Genomic DNA, 24,458 nt, shown 5'->3' with positions numbered 1-24,458 from the left:
TGGCCAGCTTGAGCTTGGTGAGCATGGCCCTGGCAGGCCTTGCCCTTCTTCCCCATTCTCTGTCTTTCTAAAAACACACTATGGATTCCTAAAGCTAGGCCCAAGGTCTTTTCCCTTATTTGGACAATCCCTCCTCCTGAGGCTGACTACCAAGCTCTAGCTATTAAAGTGTTGAAGTCCAGCAATCAAAAGCCCCCTTTGGCTCTCCTAATTAACATGTGCAATTAAAATTAAATGCTTCATCCTAACTCGGGTTTTTCCCATTTTACCTTTATAAGCCATCATTTTCCTATGTGCCACATTTGTCTCCTCTCTACCCAGAGGCAGTCCCTTTGTCCTCAGAAAAATACCCCTACCCCTATTCCTTGTTCCTTTCCCCTCTCCCTCATCTCCTGTCTCCTGTCTTTGTCTCCTATTTCCTGCCATCTGTCTCTCAGTGGCAAGTAAATCTTTCTTTGTGTTGAGAACTTTTGGGCTTCCTGAGCCGATACTTTTCCTAACAGGATTGAGCCCAAGGCTTTGTATGTGTGTCTGTTCTTTGTACCACCTGCATTTACCTGTGTATATGTGTATGTTTCAGAGGTACATGTGCTACAGCATGTTCCTCTTCCACCATATGGGTCAGCAGGCATCATGGCAAGTAGCTGTATCCGCTGAAACACCTCATCTACCTTTTGAACATCAAAAATATGTATTTTAAATTTCATTTATTATTGCTCGTGTGTCTGTGTGCCGTGTGCAAGCACATGCGCCAGGTGTCTGTGGAAGCCAGAGAACAAATTTGTGGAGTTCTCTACCTGGTGTAGAACTGAGGCCAGGCAAGTGCCTCTTCCTGCTAAGCCAGCTCAGCTCTTGTGCATATTTTTCTGTTGTCTGAAATTTGGATTATATACCACATACACAGTGTTATTCCTGCATTCCCTCAGATGTCCCTTCTATGCTATTAAGAATCTGTTTGGTTGGCTTCATAGTAGTGCTTCTAACCACCCCTTCCTTCACTGTGAAAGGTTTCCTTTGAGCTTTCTCAGAGATCACAGGGATGCAAATTGCTTCCCACATATTTTATTTGTATTTCTTATTCTTAGGAGTTCCTGGAGTGGAATGACTGGGTTGAAAGGTATAAAGCACTTTTAAGCCCCTTTAAGCCAAAAATATTTCCTCAAAAAGGTTTTGCGGATTGACAACTAAGGGTCAGAATCTTTCAGTGGGCTTTGTTCAGACAAACAAAGCAGCCTCTGCAGAGTAGGGACAGAGCTCAGAGGTTGGAAGGCATCCTGGTTATGGTTGTCCCCTCTACAGTGAAAGGGGAGTGGCAGTTAAGCTTCATTCCGTTTTTATGAACCAATGAGGGAAAAAAATGAAGTTGGGGTAATGGCTTGGGGGGCAAATCCTGCTTGAGCAGAGATAATCTGTCAACAAGACCCAGCACTTACTGAGCACTGTGAATCTAGCCTGTAATGCCAACACCAAGCAGCAGAGGCGTGAAGAGGATCAGGAGTTCAAGATTCTCCAAGCTTACACACCATTTCCAGGCCAGCCTGGGTTATGTGAGCCTCCCCCCACCCCCGTCTCAATAAGCCAAAAAAAAAAAAAACGCGGACCACAAAAACAAGAATCCAACACTTCGTGATCCTTCGTGGAAAAATCACTCCAGTCGCTCACAGGATGGCGAAGGAAGGAGGTGGCTACGGCTGCGTGGGAAGCAGTTGGAGGCGGCCTGGCCCTTTAAATCCGCGTCGGTTTCCCATGACGTCAGCGGGCGGGCGCAGCCCCGCTGTTTACCGCGGCGCGGCGCCTGGTAGCTCTGAGTTCTGCGCCGCGTCCGCCGCCCTTAAAGGGCCCGCGTCCGGGAAGCCTCCGGGTTAGGGCCACCGCCGCCTCGGCTCTCCAGGCGCGAGCGGACGCCGGGTCTCCAGCCGGGCTGGGGTTGCGGGTTGCGGTGCTGCCCACGCGAGCCGGGGTCCGCGCGAGGCCCAGGAGCGGCTCCAGGGAGGGGACGCGTCCTATCTCAGGCCGGGGTTAAAGTTCTGGTCCCGGTGAGATGCTGGAAGCTGCTGCGGCAGCCGCAACGCGCCCGGTCGCCGTCCCGTCGCCAGCCCCCGCCGCCCCAGGCCATGATCGCCTGGCGTCTGCCCTTGTGCGTGCTCCTGGTGGCCGCCGTCGAGAGTCACCTGGGGGCTCTTGGACCCAAGAACGTCTCGCAGAAAGACGCGGAGTTTGAGCGCACCTACGCGGACGACGTCAACAGCGAGCTGGTCAACATCTACACCTTCAACCACACCGTGACCCGCAACCGGGTGAGCGCGGGACCCCACGGGCGGCCGAGAGGGTGGGCTCTCGCCCTGGACTTGATGCTGTCCCTGCCCTCTCCTCCAACCCATGAGCCGCCTTCCCCTTGCCAAGACCAGGTTTCCATCAGCATTTCCCGCAACTCCAGCTGGGCAGCTTGGGAAGTTCCCTGCCACCAGCTGTGATCGGGACTAGTCTGATCTGCTCTGTGACCTGGATCCCAATCTGGTCGCTCTGAGAGGTCAGGGTGAGGGGGAAACAGTCTTCCAGCCCTGCTTGCTCAGATAACTCTAGATGGGGCTAACTTAGAACCGAAAAGCTCGGTTACACGTCACAGGGAGGTGAAGGAGACAGACCTCCTTGCCTCAGAAAACCAGCTGGCCTTGTAAGTTGAGGGTGACAAGATAAGGCCCTTGAAAGCTGAGTGGCAAGAGAAAAGGGAGTTTGTTTCTAAGGCAGAACTATCTCCCACTTCTTACTCATTTCTCCCCAGGAGTGAAAGTAGACGGCTGTCAGAGCTGGGCCCAGGCAGAGCACAGCCTGAAAGAATTCTTGCTGCCTGGCTGTGTGGCCTCCTACCTAGCTTTTTTGCTCTTCTACAAGGTCCTGGAAAGCACTGAAGTTGAGGAGGAGGCACCTGAGCTCTTCTTTGGGAGGGAGAGGAGTTTGGTTTCTGGCAGGCCACGATCTACCATCAAGATCCATTTCCTTGAAGTTTGGTCTCCCCTTCAGTCAGTCCCATATCCAGGATCATCCCAGAAGTGGCACTTATCCCCAGGGAAATGTTACCCCTCGATTTGGCTTCTGTGGCCTAGTAACTAGTTATGTACAGTTGTGATGTGTTCCCTTTTCAGCTCCCACTGTCCTGTGTAGCTTTGTCCACAGCAAAGGGTGGGATATTTTTTTAGAGGGGGTAGATTGGGGTTCAGATGTCAAGTCACTTCACAGCTTGGCCCTTGGTCAGAACTAGAGAAACAACTTGTATTTCGACACAGTTCCTTTACACCCCTCCCTGCAGGGCTCTGGCTTCCAGAGCAGTAGTGGAACCGGAGCTTCTTGCTGGCTTCCTAGTTCAAGAGGAAGAAAATCGAGGGCACTTCTTGCTCTCCTATGTTAGTGTGTGCACAGGAACACGTGTGTATACCCATAGGTGTACATGTGGGCTATCCTGGGACCTTCTAAGGTCTCTGCTGCTCTACAAGCCCGTGTCTTCCAAGAGTGAGCTTCCTCAAGCCTCAGACCTGACAGGGTCGGTCCCCTCTAGAATGTGGCCTACTGCCTCGTAGGGAGCAGCACAGACTGTCCTGCCTGGCAGAGCTCAGTGCACAGTCTGTAGAGCCCCGTGTTTGAGAAGCAGTGGGCTGGGTTTGACTGAGGCTGCTCCCTTCTCTGCAGACCGAGGGCGTGCGAGTGTCTGTGAACGTCCTGAACAAGCAGAAAGGGGCGCCTTTGCTGTTCGTGGTCCGACAGAAGGAGGCTGTTGTGTCCTTCCAGGTGCCCCTAATCCTGCGAGGGCTGTGAGTAGGATCTGGTGGATGGAGGGAGGGGCAGCCTGGCCAGGTTTTCAGGGACCCTCACCTAGGGAACCTTTTTGTTTCTTCGCCCTTCTTCCTGAACCCAGTGACAGGAGGGCAACAATGGGAGGTCTGGGGATCTGATAGGAAGAATGCAGGCTGGCTGGGACTTAGTCACACCCTCTCTGTCTTGAACCATAGGTACCAGCGTAAGTACCTCTACCAAAAAGTTGAACGGACTCTGTGTCAGCCCCCCACCAAGAATGAGTCTGAGATCCAGTTTTTCTATGTGGATGTGTCTACCCTGTCACCGGTCAATACCACTTACCAGCTTCGAGTTAACCGCGTGGACAACTTTGTGCTCAGGTATTGAGGGTAAGATGCACCGTATAGCCCCAGCCTTCTTCCCAAGTACTGAGAGTGATAGTGGGGTTCCTCTTTTCTCTCTAGAACTGGAGAGCTGTTCACCTTCAATACCACCGCAGCCCAGCCCCAGGTAAGATCCCTTGTCAAAATGGGGTCCCTCATCCTGGCATGGTCACATATGCCTTTAATCTTAGCCTTTGGGAGTCAGAGGCAGGTGGACTTCTGAGTTCAAAGCCATTTGGTCTACATAGTGAGTTCTAAGCCAGCCAGGGCTACACAGAGAAACTTGTCTCAAGATGGTAACAACAACAAAAAGAAAATCAGAGATTTGAACATGAGTGCAGGAATAGTTATGGGATTGCTAGGACTAGCAAATGAGTCCAGTCTCTATGGTGGGACTCTTAGAGCTCCTTTATGGGTAGACAGGCAGGGGCAGTGCAGTGGTAGGGTCTGCTTGCTGCCTTTCCTACTCTGCCTCTCAGGCACTGTCCTGTGTGCCTAGCTGAGCTTGCAGGATCTCAGTGCTCAGAGACATGCAGGACTGGGTTCCTCATGGTCAAGGCTCTTCTCCCCAAGTAGCTTCATTGACTGAGCCAAGAAGATCCTGAAACCTCCCTTGTAGGAGACCGATCCCTTTAGAGAGGTAGAGAGAGCATCTTCCTGGGATGCTGATCTCCCTGCCCTTCCTATGTTCTCAGTACTTCAAATATGAGTTTCCTGATGGTGTGGACTCTGTGATTGTCAAGGTGACCTCCAAGAAGGCCTTCCCCTGCTCAGTCATCTCCATCCAGGATGTGCTGGTAAGCTGTGTGTCATTTTATCCTCCACCAGAAGGTCGTTGGGACATTAGAAAATGGAGACAGGGCCCAGCTCCTCATGCATCTGCCTCTTTTTTCTTTCCTCCTCAGTGCCCTGTCTATGATCTTGACAACAATGTAGCCTTCATCGGCATGTACCAGACAATGACTAAGAAGGCAGCCATCACTGTGCAGGTAGGAAATGCAACATGCCCTTCTGAGGGATGGACGGGTCTGGCCGTTGAAGTAGTTGACTTTCCACACCCTGTCCTTGTCTCTCCCCATTACTGCCTTACGTGAGGGCTTCTTACATTTTTTTACTGTGACTCCTTTGTGCCTGAGAAACTTTTCTCCACTGAGCCATCTCACTGGCTTTTTTTGTTTTTAATCAGCATGGGATTTTACTCAGATACAGCATGGAGGTACAGACCAGATCTGCTACAAGAGAGCAGCAGAGGTTTACTCTGGTTTTACCATTATTTTTGTTTTATAATCATCAGTGCTGAGGGTGCCACTTTGCGTCAGTGCACGGACGGTACCATGTGGCAGAGGCACGTTTAGGGCCGCTAAAAACTGTGGAGTTCTTACTTCAGCAACACATGTACTGAAGTCGGAATCGTATAGACCATTAACATGGCCTCTGTGGAAAACATACTTACCTAACACAATCCAGGAAGATCTAAGGAGCACTGTTTTTTTTTTTTTTTTTTTTTTTTTTAAGATTTATTTATTATATGTAAGTACACTGTCGCTGTCTTCAGACATACCAGAAGAGGGCATCAGATCCCATTATCAATGGTTGTGAGCCACCATTTGGTTGCTGGGATTTGAACTCGGGACCTGTGGAAGAACAGTCTGTGCAAAGAGCACTGATTTTATCCCTATGTGCTTGAGATAGTGGGAGACAGTAGGAAAATGTCAAAAGTCTTTTTTCCATTACCAAGAAGGTTTCTCTGAGTGCAGAGAACTTGGGGTGCGCAGTAAACACACCGAGTTTCAGCGTGTGCAATGCTCTGACATCCAGTGCCCCTTGGCTTCGTGTGCTGTGCTGGAACGTATGGCACATGTGTGTTCAGAACCAGGACTGAGGTGATGTCACCTGATACAACATGGCTGAGTGCTTTAGGAAGCGCCTTGGATGCACTGTGCATTCGGTTTTGAATGACTTTTCGGTAGTCGCCCGTTCGAAACCGTTTACTGTTGCTTGATCTGTCACCATCTGCACATCCTCCTCCTGTGTAATCTGGTTTATGTGAGTGGGGCCATCTCTGCCTTGTGCCCAGGACATGCCCATTTACCCACCAGGCTGTAGCATGGCTATGTGTTTGGGCCATAACCCTAACTTCTCAAGGCCCGTTTGACAAAGATAATGGCAGCACCTCTCCTGTGGGTGCAGCTCGGTGCCTGGCATTTGAGAGGCCATGTATTAGACCGTCAGCATCGCAGACGTGTGAAGCAGGGGACCTATGTAAGCATTAGGTTAAGCAATATCTAGAAAGGCTTGTAGTTTCTGGCCCGAAGTTCATATTCGGAAGAAGACGGCAACAGTGACACATCGGCATCCTCCTCCTCCTGCAGCGAAAAGACTTCCCCAGCAACAGCTTTTACGTGGTGGTGGTGGTGAAGACTGAGGACCAGGCCTGCGGGGGGTCCTTGCCCTTCTACCCTTTTGTGGAAGGTATGTTTCATAACACTGGCTAGGGATGGGTCAGGCTCAGTGGCTTCCCAGGAGATAGAAGGGCCCATGTGGCTGTTGGTGGGTCCATTGGGACACAAGACTGTGGCCCTAGACTCTCCAGTGCCTGGTTCCACCAGCCCTGGCTCATCGCAGCAATGACTTCTGTTCTACTTTGACAATTTACTTCTAGATGAACCAGTGGATCAAGGGCACCGTCAGAAAACCCTGTCAGTGCTGGTCTCTCAGGCTGTCACGTGTAAGTCTGGGCACCTGAGTATGGTGGGAGACACTCCCTGAGGCTTCCTCTCAGACCCAATAAAGCAGGGAGGGGTGGCGAGGACCCTCCTACCCAGCAGGCGCTGGGACAGTGGAAAGCAGGCTTCCAGAGAAATCCAGAAGGTGGGTCCCCTAGTAATAGGGGGCAGGGTCCATGGTCAAAGTGGATGAGCACCCTGCCTCTTAGCAGAGGAATGTCTGCCCCCTGTCTCTGTGACAGATATAGTAAAAGCTAACCCATTGGATACATGCAGCAGTGTGGGGAGGGATGCTGTGGTCTCACCATCTCACCTTGTTTCCCTCCCTGTAGCTGAGGCCTACGTTGGCGGGATGCTCTTTTGCCTGGGCATATTCCTGTCCTTCTACCTGCTGACTGTGCTCCTGGCCTGTTGGGAGAACTGGAGGTGAGACCAGCCATCCTGCTGGGCTGTCCCCTGCTCTGGGGTGTTGGGATGGGAGAGAGTGTTGTGATCCCAGGTGGCCCAGGGTGGTCTTGTTTTTGTCTCAAGGTAACTACAAGACAGGAACTTGTTGATATCAGTGGTCCATGAACCATTTCTTTGTAAAACAGGCTCATGGCATTGTTCCTTTCTCAAGCTGGGAATGCCTGTTATTCCCAGTGTGGGAGGAAACCCAGGCTCAGGATGGGTAGAGAGGATAGAAGGAAGGTTAGCCTAGCCTAGGCTGGGTCCTCATCCTTCCTCAGCTGTCCTCTGAACTCCTGCAGGCAAAGAAAGAAGACCTTGCTGCTGGCCATAGACCGAGCCTGCCCAGAAAGTGGTATCTTCAGGGACCGGGTTGGCTGGATCTGTTGTGGGGAGGTGGGAGCAGGGATGGGAAGGGGACTGGTCAGAGGAGGGCCGGTTGGTGGCTTTTCTATGTTCAGCCTGGGAGTAACACTTCACAACTGGAAGCCGGCTGGGCTCTTGGCTCACCCCTCCATACCCACCTAGAAACTGTCCTGTGCCCGTCCTGGTGCCTTAGCCAGTGCTGCTCAGCCTCAGATTGTTAACTTCCAATTCTCTCTCTTTCTTCCACCACTTCTCTCTGCCCTCCCTCCTGCTTGGACCTCTCTCTCAGCTTCTCTCCTTGGTAAGCTCCAGGTGCTGTGGGCAGAGGAGCTGCTGTCTCCGTGCGATGCATAAGTGCTTTCTAGGGAGGGGCCGAGGCACAGATACCATCTTCTTTGATGGTTTAGATGTGTTATTTCCTTCACCATCCTCTGGGTTCTTTTTTCTTTCTTTTAATTAAGATTTTAGACAAGATCTCATTCATAGCACAGGGTAACCTGAAACTGAATGTGAAGCCCATGCTGGCCTAAACATATAGAGTCTTCCTGTCTTAGCCAGACAAAGAGTGCTAGGGTTACAAGCATGAGCCACCATGTCTGGTTGTCCCCCTCTTCTAGGAGGACACAGGGTGGCACACTTGCTTGCAGTGACATAGTTGTGAGGCTTCGGTGGGTTTCGGGATCTGTGTTCTCTCACTGCTGGCATGGGTCCTCTGGCTCTTTCCTAGGTTCTCCGTTTCCCTTCCCCCCACAACCCTAGGTCTCCCCTTTGTTCACGAGCCTTCTCATTGCAGGTCACCCTCGGGTCTTGGCTGATTCGTTTCCTGGCAGTGCCCCTTACGAGAGTTACAACTATGGCTCCTTTGGTACGTCTCAGTCAGGGCTCTTTGCCCATGCCCAGCCACAGCTCCCTTTGCCACCGCCCCTGATGGCTATGCCCTCACAGCTGCTCCAAAGTCTTTAGGAGCAGATCTAGTCTCTTGTCCTGAGGTTGCTCCTACCTGTCTCACCATGCATTCCTGCCGGCAGAGAATGGCTCCGGATCCACTGACGGGTTGGTTGAAAGCACAGGTTCAGGGGACCTCTCCTACGGTTACCAGGGTGAGTGGGCCAGGCAGGGGGGTGTGCTTCAGGGCTGCTGTTGACTAGGTGGGATTTCCTGGTGGGCGGTTGCCTCTCTGCCATTTGCTGGAACCAGGGAAGGGCTGCTCTTCTGCCCCCTCTTTCTCTCTTTGCTCCATGGCCCCAGTTCCCCTGTAACTTTCCCTTTCCTTTGAAGGGCACGACCAGTTCAAGCGGCGCCTTCCCTCTGGCCAGATGCGGCAGCTGTGCATTGCCATGGGTAGATGTGGGGAGGGGGTAGGGCTGCCCTGCCAATCAATTCCTGCCAGGGTGCTCAATCCATGGAACTGGTCACCCCTGGGACCAGAAAGATGCTTAGTGCATGGCTTTCCTAGTAAGCGCCACCTGTGCCAGCCTGTGGTCTTCTGAGAAAGATAGTCACTGGCCACCTTCAGATGTCCCGCCTCTTCTCAGTATCCTCCCTCCCTGCTTTGCTGGCCAAGGGATCCTGGGTCTGGGTGTCACCTGGTCTCTAGGGGCTTTGGCCAGGTGAGGTGACAGGAGGAGGCTTCTGGAGGCAGGAGATGAGTGTTTTTTCCTGAAGCTCTTGCCTATGTACTAGGGCTTTAGTTCAGGGTGGTCATGGCGTGTCTTCTCAGAACCCAACAGGACAGGGCACCTCTAATCTGCATGATTGGCCAAGTTCAATCCTGTCAGTGTGTCTGGGCTTCACTCATTGTCCTGGCCTGGAAGGTCTAGCTCAGGGATCAGGGCTAGGAGTGGAGCAGAGCTGGAGTCCCTTATGCCCCATGGTCCCTGGCGGAGCTCCCCAGCAGCTCCGCTGAGTTAGGAGTACATTTCCTGCCAGCACCCGAGCCACCTGCCCTACCGCTCTGAGCTCTGGCCCACAGTTTGCCTTTTCCCCCCGTTGTTGAATAATTTTGACATTGCTTTCTGATGGGTGGGGGCAGACCCAGTGTTTGGTCCTGCTGGCCCAAGCCCTCTTCCTTTGTCACTCCTAGACCGCTCCTTTGACCCCGTGGGTTCTCGACCACGACTGGATTCTATGAGCTCCGTGGAAGAGGATGACTACGACACACTGACTGACATCGATTCAGACAAAAACGTCATTCGGACCAAGGTGTGGCATACAACCCTGCTCTGCCCTCCCCTGCCCAGATGGTTCTGGAGGAAGGGACTCTGCAGCTTCTCCAGCACATCTCTGTGGTGTGTTTGGAAAGCAGAAGGGAAAGAGCTGAGCGGGGGCAGGCAGGATAGATTCCAGGAGAAGTTGGCCTGGAGAAATCTGGACTAATTGAGCAGATCCTGTTGGCATACTTAACCACAGAAGTGTGGAGTCTCAGAACCCTGCCCACCAAGCTCTGGCTTGTCTAAGGGATGCCACTTGGCCACCTAACCTGGGTATTGGGTTCAGCGAGGCTCATTCCTGCTTCTCCTCAGCAATACCTCTGCGTGGCTGATCTGGCACGAAAGGACAAACGTGTTTTACGGAAAAAGTACCAGATTTACTTCTGGTGAGTGGGCTGCACAGACGGGCACTCCCGTTCCTGCATAGGGCGGTTCTCCGGGTCCCGCCAACCTTCCCTCCCTCCCTCCTCAGGAACATAGCCACCATTGCTGTCTTCTACGCCCTTCCTGTGGTGCAGCTGGTGATCACCTACCAGACGGTGAGAGCTCGAGGGTCTGAAACTCTGCCTTGGTCTGCAGAGCCACTGCGGGATCTGTTCAGTGAACATAGCTTACAGGTTGTGGGAGCCGCTTTCAGATCCCAACTCTGCTTTGGCTGTGAGGCCCTGGGCTTCTGAGCTCTAGTTTCTTCATCTACAGATTGGGGGCAGCATGAAGCTGGGGTGGCGGGGTCTATGAAACAGAGGTCACATGACTTTGTAAGTGTGACTCCCCCCCTTATGGTGAGGCAAGAACTTCTGGAGTTTTCAGTCACTATATATATAAAGAGGACAGTGGCATCTGTGCCACCTAAGGAGTATGAGGAGTACCAGCCTGGGTACTGAGAGCACATGCCAGCCATGCTGGTACTGCTCTTGTTTTGCCAGTTGGACCCAGGGTGTGTGGCATGGGCTCCTTACTGAGTCAAGCATGTTAATAGCTACACCCTATCCCCCCCCCCCCCCCCATACACACACAGGTGGTGAATGTCACAGGGAACCAGGACATCTGCTACTACAACTTCCTCTGTGCCCACCCACTGGGCAACCTCAGGTGGGGATTGTTCTGGAGGCCCAAGGGAGGGTAGAGTAGGTAGGGTGGGGCTTTGTGAAGCCTGCTGGGCAGAAGAAAGCAAGGACCTGAGGGCCTTAGTCTAAGCTTAGGCTGTCTTGTCCCTGTCCTTTCTAGCGCCTTCAATAACATCCTCAGCAACCTGGGGTATATCCTGCTGGGTCTGCTCTTCCTACTCATCATCCTGCAGCGAGAGATCAACCATAACCGGGCCCTGCTAAGAAATGACCTCTATGCTCTGGTAGGCCAGCCCCTGCCCACCATGGCCTCCATCTGGCAAACTGACCTCTGCTTCATCTAGCCCAACACTGCCCTATCCTGCCCTGCCCTGCCCTGCCCTATCCAGCCCTGCCCTGCCCTATCCAGCCCTGCCCTATCCAGCCCTGCCCTATCCAGCCCTGCCCAGCCCTGCCCTATCCAGCCCTGCCCAGCCCTGCCCTATCCAGCCCTGCCCTGCCCTATCCAGCCCTGCCCTGCCCTACCCAGCCCTGCCCAGCCCTGCCCAGCCCTGCCCAGCCCAGCCCTGCCCAGCCCTGCCCAGCCCTGCCCTGCCCAGCCCTGCCCTATCCAGCCCTGCCCTGCCCTACCCAGCCCTGCCCTATCCAGCCCTGCCCTACTCAGCCCTGCCCTATCCAGCCCTGCCCTGCCCAGCCCTGCCCAGCCCTGCCCTGTCCTACCCAGCCCTATCCTGCCCTTCCTAGCCCTGCCCTGCCCCCATCTCTCCTACCCTCTTCTTTCTGCTCTCCCTTTCTATTCTTGCCCTTCCCTGTGTACCCCATCCCTGTTCAGCTGTCTTATTCTGCCCAACCTTGTTCTTTTCTGCCCAGGGCTGTCCTGGCTTGTCCTACCCTCTCTACACAGCCTTGAACAACTCACCTTGTTACCCACTCACCACCCAGCGCCGTCCTTTTCCTCCTCCACTCCCCTTGGGTCTCCTCTCGGGTCCCTTCTCCCACCTCACCATACTTCTCCTCCTTCTCTTCCTCCACAGGAGTGTGGGATCCCCAAACACTTTGGTCTATTTTATGCCATGGGCACGGCGCTGATGATGGAGGGGCTGCTTAGTGCCTGTTACCACGTCTGCCCCAACTACACAAACTTCCAGTTTGGTGAGTGCTGCCTCTTGTCTGGCTGAATCTGCTATTCCAGGTCACCAGCTGTTAGGAAGCTCTGAGGCTGGCTTCTGAGAGCAGCTTCCATCCTAGAAGACGGCTGTCTGTGCGGCCTCCTTTCCAGTCATCCCTACAGAAACTCTGAGAAAGTCAGGAAACGCTCCCTAACTTCAGGGTGTTCATATACTGAGACCCTCAAACTCACTTGTCCTTAACTTCAGGGAGCAACAGACTAGCTAGCTAACAGGAGGCAGCTAAGGCACTGGAGCCCTGCCCGTTCAGCCTCTGATGGCATTCCTAAGCTCTTGATTGTCCGGGTTAGGAGTTAGTGTTGGGTCCCTGTGGTGTCTCTGCGGCTCACAGCCCGTTCCCACGCAGATACCTCGTTCATGTACATGATTGCTGGCCTCTGCATGCTGAAGCTCTACCAGAAGCGGCACCCAGACATCAACGCCAGTGCCTACAGCGCGTATGCCTGCTTGGCCATTGTCATCTTCTTCTCCGTCCTGGGCGTGGTGAGGGCCTGGTTTACTCTGCACACCCCGTAGGAAAGGCACAAGCACCCCCTCCCCCCAGACACACATGTGCACTCATCCTGTCCTCCACTGAAGGAGAGGTCCCGCTACTTTCCTAAGGGGCCATCCCGGGCCCTCTGTCATGGAAGCCTAACCAGAGGGCTTGCGCTTCCCCACAGGTTTTTGGCAAAGGGAACACAGCCTTCTGGATCGTCTTCTCAGTCATCCACATCATCTCCACGTTGCTCCTTAGCACTCAGCTCTATTACATGGGCCGCTGGAAGCTGGGTGAGAGCATGCCCAGGGCAGGGTGTTTGAGGCGCCCGGACACACAAGGGACCTCGGATTCTCTTTGGTTTGACTGGGCTGGATGGGTGCCTGGGCGGGAAATTCATAGTACTCCTTGGTGTTGCTGAGCTGCGCCCGCCGAAGACTCCTCTCAGCCATGCCTTGTCAGTGCCCGCCACAACTTCTCATTGCAGACTCTGGAATCTTCCGCCGCATCCTCCACGTGCTCTACACAGACTGCATCCGGCAGTGCAGCGGGCCCCTTTACACGGTAAGGAGCCCCCCCAGCTCCTTCCTCCTCTGTCTGCCCTCCTCCCTGTGGGATCAGTGTGTGTCAGAGAACCCAGGGTGGGGTGGGTACTGGCTGACGTGAGCTTTCTGCCTCTTCCCTCCCTGTCTCTCTCTCCCTCTCAGTCCCCGTGTCTCTGCTTCCCTCCAGGACCGCATGGTGCTTCTGGTCATGGGCAACATTATCAACTGGTCGCTGTGAGTGTGGCCGTTGGCTGTGGAGTCAGCTGGGGACGTACATGGTCGGCCAGTGGCTGACTTAAGGGCTATGGACAGTTTTAAAGCATTGAACATAAGGAATTGGGGCTAAAGAACCCTGGGCTTCTAGAAGCTTCTGTGAACCTCTGAACATAGTCCATCCAAAGCAATGATAAAGCACGGTGGGGGTGGGGGCAGAGGTGAGGCCCTTCCCACCTCCCCCAGAACCCACTCCCTTTTTCAGGGCTGCATATGGGCTCATCATGCGCCCTAATGACTTTGCCTCCTACCTGCTGGCCATTGGCATCTGCAACCTGCTGCTCTATTTCGCCTTCTACATCATCATGAAGGTGAGTGGGAAAGGGACGAGCAGCTGCCTTGCTTCATGGGGACAGAGAGAGGGGCACGGGAGAAAGAAAGCTTTTCTGTCCGTATGTCTGTGCCAGTGAGGTTTAGGTGGTTGGGTGACTTGAGTCTCTTGTAAATACTCCTGAGAGCTGCTTGCTAGACATGTGCTCTGCCACCAAGCCACGCCCCTAGCCTTGGTTCACTGTGATAGGCCAGACCTTGGAGGACGGATGCCTCCCAGGGGCTCCCCCATGTTCAGTGTGAGGGAACTCCCAGGCTGTTGCTGGCTCAGGGATGTGGGTCCATGGACACCTAGTTCACAGTGGGCATCAGGGTAAAGACACAAGCGTGAGACTTGGTTGGGCTCTGTGGTTGAGCCTGTAAATCCAGGAGGGGTCCAGGTAAGAAACTCAAGGTGGGCAGTGGCCTGGGCTGATGGCTGCAGACCTCCCGTAGCTCCGGAGCGGCGAGAGGATCAAGCTCATCCCTCTCCTTTGCATCGTCTGCACCTCCGTGGTCTGGGGCTTCGCACTCTTCTTCTTCTTCCAGGGACTCAGCACATGGCAGGTGAGTAGCTGCCCCCAGGCCTGTAGCAAACTAACCCATGACAAGTCCTCTACCTTGGGCCAGGCCCTCCTCGGTGACTTGTCATTAAAGCCTCTTGATATCCAACGTGCCGGCAAGGAAATGTGGTTCAGAGAGGCCAAGGGCCTTCTCCCAGCATAGAGCTAGTGTGGCAGCTGTGGTTGGAAGCCGGACACGTCAGTTTCTTCACTGTTTCAAAGGACACCTGGTGTGCATCAAACTATAAATCTCTGATAGAGGGCTGGAGAGATGGCTCAGTGGTTAAGAGCACTGACTGTTCTTCCAGAGGTCCTAGGTTCAAATCTCAACGACCACATGGTGGCTCACAACTATCTGTAATGGGGTCTGATGCCCTCTTCTGGTGTGTCTGAAAGACAGCTGCAGTGTGCTTATATATAATAAATACATCTTTAAAAAAAATCTCTGGGGGGATGGGAACGGAGCAGGGTAAAGGGATAATGTCTCAAATGTAAATACAGAGTATCTAATTTTTAAAAAATATCTTTGATAGAACTAAACATGTAGGAGCAGAGGCAGGTGGATCCTTGGGTCCCTCCTCTACAGAGTGAGTTTCAGGATAGCCAGATGCTACGGAGAGAAACCCTGCAAAAAGCAAAACCAACAACAATAAAACTGAACATAACATGGCCTCTGCCTACGTGGCACTGAACTCACAATCTAGTTCAAAAGAGACACTGCTAGCTCATGTCTGTGTTTTGTTCTGTTTTAAGGCCAGGGATCAAAACTGTCCTTGTATTTAGTTCATGTTTGAAATGAAAAACAAGTCAGGGTGTGGAGTGTGCAGAAGAGAAGATGGCAAGACCTCTAAGTCAGGAGGCCTGGGAGAGCTTCTTGGAGGAGGCAGGCTTTGCTCGTGGCCAGAAAGTCTCACGAGTAGAGCTACAGAGCTCTTATCACTGTCACCTGAGCAATCACACAGGATGGAATGACCAAGGCAGCTTTGATGTCTGAGAACACACTGATTCGGGAGCTTGGCAAAGACCTAGTACTATATGGGGTCAGATGTGTCTTGGTCTGTGGCCTCAGCACAGGCTGTACCAGACATAGGGTCAGAAAATGTTTGTGGCAGCAAGGTTGTGGGCAGAGCAGGGAGGATCAGTAGCATCACAACCGTGACCTGGCGCAGTAATTGGGGGAAAACCTGCCCTAAAGTCACTTGAGAGCAAGGCCAAGTCCCAGGCAGGCAGCGAGTTTGTGCTTCTGGGCCCTCCTGGCTTTCTGAGTAGAAGCTGTAATGACAGCCTCCTGCCCACGGCTATAAAGGGAGGATGGGTCTGGAGGAAGGAGGAAAGAGCAGAATCAGTGTATTTGAGAAAAGCCATTGTTAGCTGTGGAGGTCCAGAGTGAGGCCTGCTAGGGACAAGGGGGTGCCATGGAGTGGGTTGGAGGTGGGTCCTGGTCCCTGCAGAGCAGATTCAGTAGGCTGGCTCTGTCCCCTGCCAGAAAACCCCCGCAGAGTCCAGGGAGCACAACCGAGACTGCATCCTCCTTGACTTCTTTGATGACCACGACATCTGGCACTTCCTGTCCTCCATTGCCATGTTTGGGTCCTTCCTGGTATGTGGGATGTGCCTGGCCTGAGGGCAGAGGGAATGGTGGAGCAGACAGCACCTCCTTCCCAGTGTCTGACCCTCTATCCACCCTCAGGTTTTGCTGACATTGGATGATGACTTGGATACCGTGCAGCGGGACAAGATCTATGTTTTCTAGCAGCATCTGTGGCCCAGGCTTCGCTTCATGGGCCCAGCGCCTCTGCATCTCCTGCCAGTTGCCACAAGAGCACCGAGGGTTGGATCCCAGCTCTGCTGCCCAGCATTGGATGTCGTGGCAAGACAGCTAGACTCCAGCCCAGGCCTGACTCAGGACAGTTACTGGTGGCACTGAGCCTTGCAGTTGCCTCTGCTGCGGAGGAGGCCTGCTCCGCGTTCCCCAGACACTGGCCTAATTGCTGCTTCTTCTCAGTGTTGGGTCCTCCCCAGGACCCTCGTCTGTCCATCTGTCTTGTGTATCATCTGCCTCTCCATATGTCCCTTTGGAGAGGAAGGCAATGTCCTCGTGCATTCTACCCATCTCATCCCTCCTTCCCTCCTCCCATGCTCTGCCGCCTGATTCTCTGTCCAGCACCAGAACCTGAGCTCTCCCTGGGTCTGTAGCTGGCTGCTATCACTGCCCACTCTGGCCTGCCAGGATGGATCCAGGCAGGGAGACTTTGGGGACTGGCCGGCTGCTGCCAGGCTTTCGGTGCTAAGGCCTACAGGCCTAGGTACGACCCTCCTCTCTGACCTGTGCTTGGAGCCAGCCCAGGTTGAGTCTTCTGAGCTGGGGGCTGAATTCAGAGGCCACCTCATCCCACCAGCCACTAGAATGATGCCAGCACCGGGTTGGTGGGAAGTGACAACTCACTGTCCTCTTCCGCACCCTCAGTCCTGCCAAGCCCCACATGGGGACCTCTCAGTGCCATTGACACTGCCCAAGAATGTCCAGAGGCCACGGAATGGTGCCAAGCACAGCCCCTTTTGCCTCTTTCACGGGAGCAGGAGTCCCAGTGCCTGTCATAGAAAGGGAGGGACATGCCAGGTCCCTTTGTGTCCTTGGCCCTGTCTCACCAAAGGACTCAGGGCTGGTTTCTGAGTTTCCGTCCAGTATTTAGCCAAGTTCTGTGTTAGTCACATAGGCCTAAGAGCCTTGACGTTTACAGAGTCACCCAGCTCTGGCCCCTGGCCACTCTGGTCCTTGGCGTTTACAGAGTCACCCAGCTCTGGCCCCTGGCCACTCTGGTCCTTGCCTCCCCCTCACTCCACCAGGTCCATTCCAGGTGCCAAGAGTGTGCCCAGGGATGTGTTTCGTTCCCTCCACCATGTTTTTATAGCTCTGGGGCTGGGAGAAGAGGCAGGTCTGGATCTTTGTTTCGGAGCTTTGTTCTGTGTTCCTCCATGCTACCGTTGCGATCCTGTTTTCTATGAACGAATGCATTCAATAAAGACAACCAGACCTGGGATCTGGGCTCTTTCTGATATGTTTGGGAGGGGGGAGGTGCAGGAGCTTCTGTGTTCCATTTATCTGGCCTCCCCTTCTCATTTCTGTGCATGGCTACATTGGATACTGACAGTTTTTGGTTCTACCAGCTTCCCTCAAAATCCTCAGGCCACCCGTTAAGTCTAGAAACATTTGACCTTTGCACCAAGCATTGCTGACAGGCACAGGATGCCGAAAGTGAGTCTGTGCCCTCTTTCTGTGACGTCGCCCTTGAGCAGGCACACAGCACCTGCCTGTGCCCACCATATAAAGATCAGCATCCTTCCCAAACAGCCAGGCAGATAGGTATCCAGGCTGTGCCCATGATGCACCTGAATTGGGCGGAGCGCTCTCAGGCCGAGGTTTTAAAGGCTTTTCGGGAATGGATGGCAAGCAGGATCTAAGAGGACGGAGTTTTTATTTAGATTTCCAAAAGTCCGGGATTTGGGGATCCTGTCAAGTGAATTCAGGATATAATCAGTGGCTGGAAGTCCCCTGGCAGGCAGGTGTTGTCTCGGGGGAGGGGTGGCGGGGGGCGGGACTCCAGCTTCCCGATTATGACTCTTCCTTCAGATGCCACAAGGAGGCGCTGTAGCTCTATGCCCCACTAGCCCAAGTCAGCCAGGCTGACTGTAGTAGGTGGGGCTTCTGAATCTGCACCTCTCCAGCCTGCTGCGGGTTCTGGGTGAGACTGACCCTGCCTGAGGATCCTCTTCTTTCCCTACTCCTTCCCCTCTCCCTCTGTCAGATTCCTGGAGTTCCCAGAATTGGGGGTAGGGCTCAGAGACACCACAAAAGCCTCACTTTTTAAAACGTTCCATTCAGTGAGTGTGTGGTCACACGTGAAGGGTTCTGTCTCCACTGTGTGGGTTCTGGGTATTGAACTCAGACCATCAGGTCTGATAGCAACCTGTCTTGTCCAACCCTGAGCCTGTCCTGTCCCTCCCCAAGCCCACTGCAGCTAGGAACAAGGTAGATGAGTGAATACCCTTCCTGGGGGGGGGGGGTCAGAATCTTTTCAAGATAAAGACTGTTCTGAAGGGAGGGGAGGGGTGACCTTGTTTCCTAATCCTCTTAGCCCAGTGTTTTCAGCCTTGCCAGGCCTTAAACACCCTCCCATTGTCACTGCTCTAGATGGGGCCAGGTGACTTGCACTGCTGAGCATGTCACCCCCTAGTGAAGCTCCAACTAAAAGCTTTCCCTGTACCAGTGGGCAAGAATACCCAGGTTCTGCCACTCACTTGGTGGCCTTGGAAAAGCCGCCCTGAACCTTGGTTGTCTCAGCTGTTAAACAAAGCTGAGTATGAAAGGAGGGCCTTTGTGCCTGGTGTACAGCCTAGTTTCCACCAAATGGATTTTAAAGCCTTGCAAGAAGGTTGCTTGTTTGTCCCCTGCAAGTTCCTAGGATGTTCCTTTGTGGGGCCAAACTCTGAAGTGCCTCCTCCTTTCTTACTGAAGAGCAGACCCAAGTCAGGGTAGCAAGAAAGGTTTTCAGGGTCCTGCCCATAAAAGGTTTTTCCCGCCACCCTCAGCACCGCCCCGCCCCGACCCGGCAGCATCTCCAAAGCATGCAGAGAATGTCTCAGGCTGCCCCCCGACAGACTGTTCCAACTTGGTGTCTTTCCCCAAATATGGAGCCTGTGTGAAGTGAGTGGGGCGGCCCGGGGGTGGGAAGCCAAGCCGACTTCCATGGGCAGGAGGGGCGCCAGCAGCCGGTGGAGAGGTGACATCACTGCCTTGGCGGTCTTTAAACCCCTCACCCAGCAGCTGGCGCACTAGCCTGTCTGCCCCAGCCGAGACACAGACGCTACTCTCCATCCAGTCCACAAACGACCAAGCCTTGTAAGTGTGCAGCGGGAGCAGCAGGGGTATATGTTATCAGGCAGGGCTGGGGTCTCAGCTGGGGGCTCCTAGTCTCCTAGCTTGCTGGGTGGAATTGGGTTCCTAGAGACCCTTCCCTGTGTTAGAGTAGGCTTATGGTGACTTGACTGGGGCGAAAGAATCAATGGGGGAAATTACTGGGGTGAGAGGGAGGCTCCCATTTCAGCCACTCTCCCACCTATGGGCTGTGCATTAGGCCCAAAGAGGTGCTGAATAAAGCCGAGGGACCAACTCCATCTCAGGATCTCCAAGAAGGTGAGGAGCTACGTTCTGAAAAGCAGATGGTCCCCAGGGCTTCTGCAACCTAGAGGAGCCAGGGGTACCCCTCCCCCCCCCAGTGGAGGATTGAAGATCTTGTTTTGTAGCACTGGTGATCAAACCCCAGGGTATCGACAGAAGTGCACTGTATCTACCACAGTTTAATGCTTCAGATGAGCCTGGGATAGGGCCTGCTTTTCCATGGCAGCTCTGGCCACATATGAAAAGAGGTCAGCCCACTGTAGGGGGATAGATACCAGATAGAGGAGCTTTGGAACTGAGACTGGGCAGCCCTGAGACCCCTGTCCCTTCCAAAGGGTCTTGGTGGTTCCCCTTGGGGCTATTTAAAGGATGTCAGTGGGAAGTTGCCACATTTGTGTAGTAAGACTGCTCTTCTGGGTCCCTGGAGTTTCGGTGTACCCTCTCAGGGATGCAGGAACGCTCACCTTTACTGCTGACTTGTGGGCTGTGGTACCACAGGCAGAGATGCCCTGGTCCTGCTTCAGGCCCCTTTCCACTGCTTACTCTCTCCCCTCACTGGAGTCATGGCCACAGGCATCCAAGCTGTGCGTCATGCAGGCGTTCTGTACTGGAGCTCCTGTCTAAATACCCTGGTGGGCTGTCAAACTGCCACCTTCATACCCCTCTCCTCTACCCCGGTGCTTCTAAGATGAGAACTTGATTTTTTTTTCCCTCTTAGTTTTTTTTTTTTTTTTTTTTTTTAATTAGCATATACAGTAACACATTTCATCATGGCATTTGGACACATATATTTTTTGTTTGCTCTCCTGGCCTCTTCTTAGAGACTCCTCTGAACTTTCTACTTCATACTTCCCACCAGGAGAGACAGGGAAGAAGCTGGGTGGAATTGTGAGGGGCACATGTAATCCCGAGAGCTTGCCCTGACCCAGACCTAATATGTCAGGGCTGCGGTGTGCGCTCTTGTCACTTGGTTCTGCAGCTGATATTGTTTATTCAGAACTTCCTAGAGACTGAAAAGTGCATGTGAGGACAATCTTTTTTCATCTTTTCCTCTAGTGGCCAGGCGAGGGGACAAACATGGTCAGGAATGGATGGAAAATGTAAGGTGCTTGCAAATGGCTGGGGGGGGGGCATTGGTAGAGACAGGCTGGGCCGAGGCTAGGAGCGAGGGGTACCACAGTCACCTGGCTCCATTTGCTTGGTGGCTTTTGTGATTCCTAGTCCCAGCCGTTCCTGGTGGCGGGCAGGCCACACAGTGGTGTGTGGGGTGTGCCTGTTGACAACTTCCCAACAGAAACCAGGCTTTTGAGTCCTCCAGCACTAGCTGGGAGAGGGTACTCAGAAAGCCATGTCCTTGGTGAGATTGTCCACTCCTTCACTTCAGGGAAATGAGATGTTGTCACTTCAATGAGGTCTTCTGGTTTTTCTGTTTCTTTTTCTCCCAGTCTGGGTCCAGGAAATGCTTTGGAGAAGGTAGTAGGAACTTGAGAAGGGAAGACCAGTTTACTGTGTAAACTCACTGGTTAAAGCACCCACACACCATCTCAAAGAGCTGTGTTAAGCTGCTGTGTGCTGTAGTGCACAGACTGCATCTTCCCAGCTCTTTGAGTACTGTTGGCCCCACTTCACAAGCAGAGATCTCCTAACTGAAGAGGGTTGACAGCACAGGGGAAAGGCCAGCAAGAGTCTGACAGCTGGTCATGTGGTGACATTTGCTCCACTCCCTACCACCTCCAGAGCTGTAACTGGAGAAGGTCCCAACTTTCATGGAAAGGAGGTGAGGTAGTCTGCCAACTGCTCCATGCGCGTACACATTTTTTCCCAACCTATGACCTCTCAAAAGCAGGGGTTGGTTTGCAAAGTTCTTCAGACACCCCGATAGATGACATTCGACTCAGGGTGGGTCTGGCCCCAGCCATGACTGTATCTGTTAGGGACCTACTTGCCTGCTTTGTTCCTGCAGCCTTCCTACTCCATGTCTGGGTCCTCAGAGTGCTGCCCAACATAGGCTTCCCACATGCTGGCAGATTCTAGGCTCTGGGTATCCCTGGAGGACTCTGACTCCAAGGTTCCTCTAACTACTGCAACAGCCAGAGCTGGCTGACATGGGCACAATAGTGCTCTTCCATCTGGGTCCCCCCAAGAATGCAGCTGCTTGTGAGAACCCTTGGACTTTATCAGGTCTTGTTAGCTGCACTTTAGGGGGATGAACTTTGCTCTTCCAGCTTCTGGGGCAGAGGGTAAAGATTTGGTGGCAACTGGTAGCTAGACAAATATATCTGCTGGCTGAGTTTGGGGGACAATGTAGCTTTTGGAAGACCTCTCTAGTGCTTTTCTGGCTAGTTTTGGCAAAGAATGAATGCTCTCAATAGCTAACCCAGGTGGTGCAGGGCTTTCATTTTAGCTATTCCAAAGTCTAAAGGAGTATCCTAAGTTCAAGGCCTTCCTGTACAGACCAGTGAGACATCACCTCAAAACTATGAAACAAGCCAGACTTTGGTGGTACACACGGTTAATCCCACTACTTGGGAGGCAGAGGCACGCACACCTCTGTGAGTTGGAGTCCAGCCTAGTCTACAGGAGAGTTCTAGGGTGGTCAAGACCAGACAGTGAAACCCTTTGGTGTGTGTGTGGGTGGGAAGGAACCCAATAAAGCCAAACAAACTATAATAGAGAAGGCTGAGGACAAAGCTTAGCAATGCATACTTCCCTCTCTATGTGCAACCCTGGATTCCACCGGTACTGCAGAAAGCAAGCTATGAGGAAAGGGAGAGGAGGGGCGCAAGCAAGGGAGGTAGGTAGGGCTGGCTCTAGGCCAGGGGTTATCAAAATAGTCCACAGGCCAAATGCAGCCTGATGTCTGTTTTTATAAACAAAATTTTATTACGTATCAGCTAGGCTGTGTTCATACGGTAAGAGGCCATATGGTCTGTAAAGTCTAAAATATTTACTCTGGTCTTTCACATAAAAAGTTGAGACTCTTGCTCTAAACTGACAAATATCTAAGTCCTTGTTTCTTGAGGTTCAGGTTCAGAGGGGTCTCTGCAACAAGTGGATAAAGTTGGTCTAGGTCATGCTATGATGTCCAGGGTGGCTGGGAACCCCTTGGTGTGAAAGGCCTGCTTGGTAAAAATGAAGTAAAGCAATTCCCTGGCTCTTCTTTCCTCCACACTGTCGGCTTCAGCTCTTCCTCAACATGGCCAACAAGGGTCCCTCCTATGGCATGAGCCGTGAAGTGCAGTCCAAGATTGAGAAGAAGTACGACGAGGAGCTGGAGGAGCGACTAGTGGAGTGGATTGTAATGCAGTGTGGCCCTGATGTAGGCCGTCCAGATCGTGGGCGCCTGGGCTTCCAGGTGTGGCTGAAGAATGGCTTGGTGAGTGACACCCTGGGGTTCTAGGGATGTGTATGCCACCCTACAAACTGTGAGACAGACCCCCCTGAGCTGAGTGTTCAGCTGTGTTCTGTACCTGCTAGATTCTGAGCAAGTTGGTGAACAGCCTGTATCCTGAGGGATCCAAGCCAGTGAAGGTGCCCGAGAACCCACCCTCCATGGTCTTCAAGCAGATGGAACAGGTGGCTCAATTTTTGAAGGCAGCTGAGGATTATGGAGTTACCAAGACTGACATGTTCCAGACCGTTGACCTGTATGAAGGTATGGAGGAAAAAGGGCTGGAGTCAGTGGGCCAGTGGAGGAGAGGGAATACCAAAAGCCACAGCCAGCCCTGTTGATGTGTGCATAGCAGGAATGGGATACGCCAAGAGAGCACATAATGGGGGACCAGCTTGGTAGTACAGCATTTTCCTTCTATGTATAAAGATGCTAGAACTGTACACATATAAAATATATACCACACCATACTCACTAGGATTTAGATAGGATGCTTGAACCATCTTGATTTGGTGCCACTTGCTCCTGGCTTGATCATTTTTGAGTCTGGGCAGGTATTGCCTATATGATCCTGAAATTGGTTCCCTGGCCACTCTCCTCATAGGCAAAGATATGGCAGCAGTGCAGAGGACTGTAATGGCTTTGGGCAGTTTGGCTGTGACCAAGAACGACGGACACTACCGTGGAGATCCCAACTGGTTTATGAAGTATGTGGTCACTGGGTCTCTGGAGTTGGGGTGGCATGGGCTATGGGCTGTTCAGCTGTGGGAAAGATCAAGTGTAGCAGAGCCACGAACATCCCAGGGGGAATGAGGTCTTACCTCTACACTCCTGCCTTTACCAGCACATGCTTCCATTGGGCTCCCTAATTTCTGGGGCCAGAAAAACTTGGGGAAGAAAGAAGACAAACAGAAGGGAAAGGGAGCTGGACACAGAAGCTACAGGGACCAGGAGAGTCAGAACATGAAGTTCTAGCAAGCCTTACCCTGGTTCCTTTTCTTCTAGGAAAGCCCAGGAGCATAAGAGGGAGTTCACAGACAGTCAACTGCAGGAGGGGAAGCACGTCATTGGCCTTCAAATGGGCAGCAACAGAGGGGCCTCACAGGCTGGCATGACAGGCTATGGGCGACCCCGGCAGATCATCAGCTAGAAGGCCAGCCCTGAACTGCAGTGTCCTGCTTAGCCTGCCTCACCCACGCCCACGTAGGTTCTTAGTCCTGACAGCTGTGAGCTGTCACTGGATACAGATGACTACACATGGGCAGCTCCCACCTACCCCCAGCCTCAGCTCAGCGTCTTACCCCAGAGCCACCACTGCCTTGACCCCTGTTCCCAGCTGTACCGCCACCTTCACTGTTTCTCCCATCCTGGAGTAAGCAGGGAGAAGTGGGCTATGGCAGCCTGGCTATCGGCCAGCCCACGGTCCTTGGTAGCAAATGTCCTTTGAAGGAGATCCAGCCCAACCTTTATATCTTTTTCTGGAATATTTTTTGGGTTGAAATTCAAGAAGGAAAAAAAAATATATATATATACATATATATCCAT

The 24,458-nt window shown here is 53.0% G+C and overlaps 2 protein-coding genes across 4 annotated transcripts; both read left to right on the top strand.

The window, feature by feature from the left end:
• The first annotated feature begins 1,836 nt into the window (after positions 1-1,836).
• SIDT2 (SID1 transmembrane family member 2) lies at positions 1,837-17,376 on the top strand. Of its 3 annotated transcripts, XM_080930332.1 has the most exons (27): positions 1,837-2,297; positions 3,685-3,806; positions 4,005-4,169; positions 4,254-4,299; positions 4,868-4,969; positions 5,078-5,161; positions 6,545-6,644; positions 6,835-6,900; positions 7,231-7,324; positions 7,648-7,700; positions 8,505-8,576; positions 8,740-8,811; positions 8,990-9,052; positions 9,795-9,913; positions 10,234-10,307; positions 10,394-10,460; positions 10,940-11,013; positions 11,149-11,272; positions 12,023-12,140; positions 12,522-12,658; positions 12,838-12,946; positions 13,141-13,217; positions 13,386-13,432; positions 13,677-13,782; positions 14,237-14,347; positions 15,830-15,943; positions 16,034-17,376. In XM_080930332.1, exons 1-27 carry the CDS (start codon positions 2,115-2,117, stop codon positions 16,094-16,096), a joined length of 2,562 nt encoding a protein of 853 aa, XP_080786458.1. In that variant the 5' UTR covers positions 1,837-2,114; the 3' UTR covers positions 16,097-17,376. The 3 variants fall into 3 exon arrangements, 2 of the variants coding, with proteins under 2 accessions (XP_080786458.1, XP_080786459.1); XM_080930333.1 differs by lacking the exon at positions 8,990-9,052; XR_013975368.1 differs by lacking the exons at positions 15,830-15,943; positions 16,034-17,376 and having other exon boundaries at positions 13,361-13,432.
• Positions 17,377-19,109: 1,733 nt separating this feature from the next.
• On the top strand, positions 19,110-24,451 carry TAGLN (transgelin). Its single transcript, XM_080930343.1, has 5 exons — positions 19,110-19,243; positions 22,707-22,898; positions 23,000-23,177; positions 23,518-23,620; positions 23,919-24,451. The coding sequence occupies exons 2-5, from the start codon at positions 22,719-22,721 to the stop codon at positions 24,061-24,063; spliced, it is 606 nt and encodes a 201-aa protein (XP_080786469.1). The 5' UTR covers positions 19,110-19,243; positions 22,707-22,718; the 3' UTR covers positions 24,064-24,451.
• Positions 24,452-24,458: the final 7 nt, after the last annotated feature.

The sequence above is a fragment of the Micromys minutus genome, assembly GCF_963924665.1.
Source record: "Micromys minutus genome assembly, chromosome: 16".
Lineage (NCBI taxonomy): Eukaryota > Metazoa > Chordata > Mammalia > Rodentia > Muridae > Micromys > Micromys minutus.
This window is presented reverse-complemented; position numbering and strand designations above follow the sequence as displayed.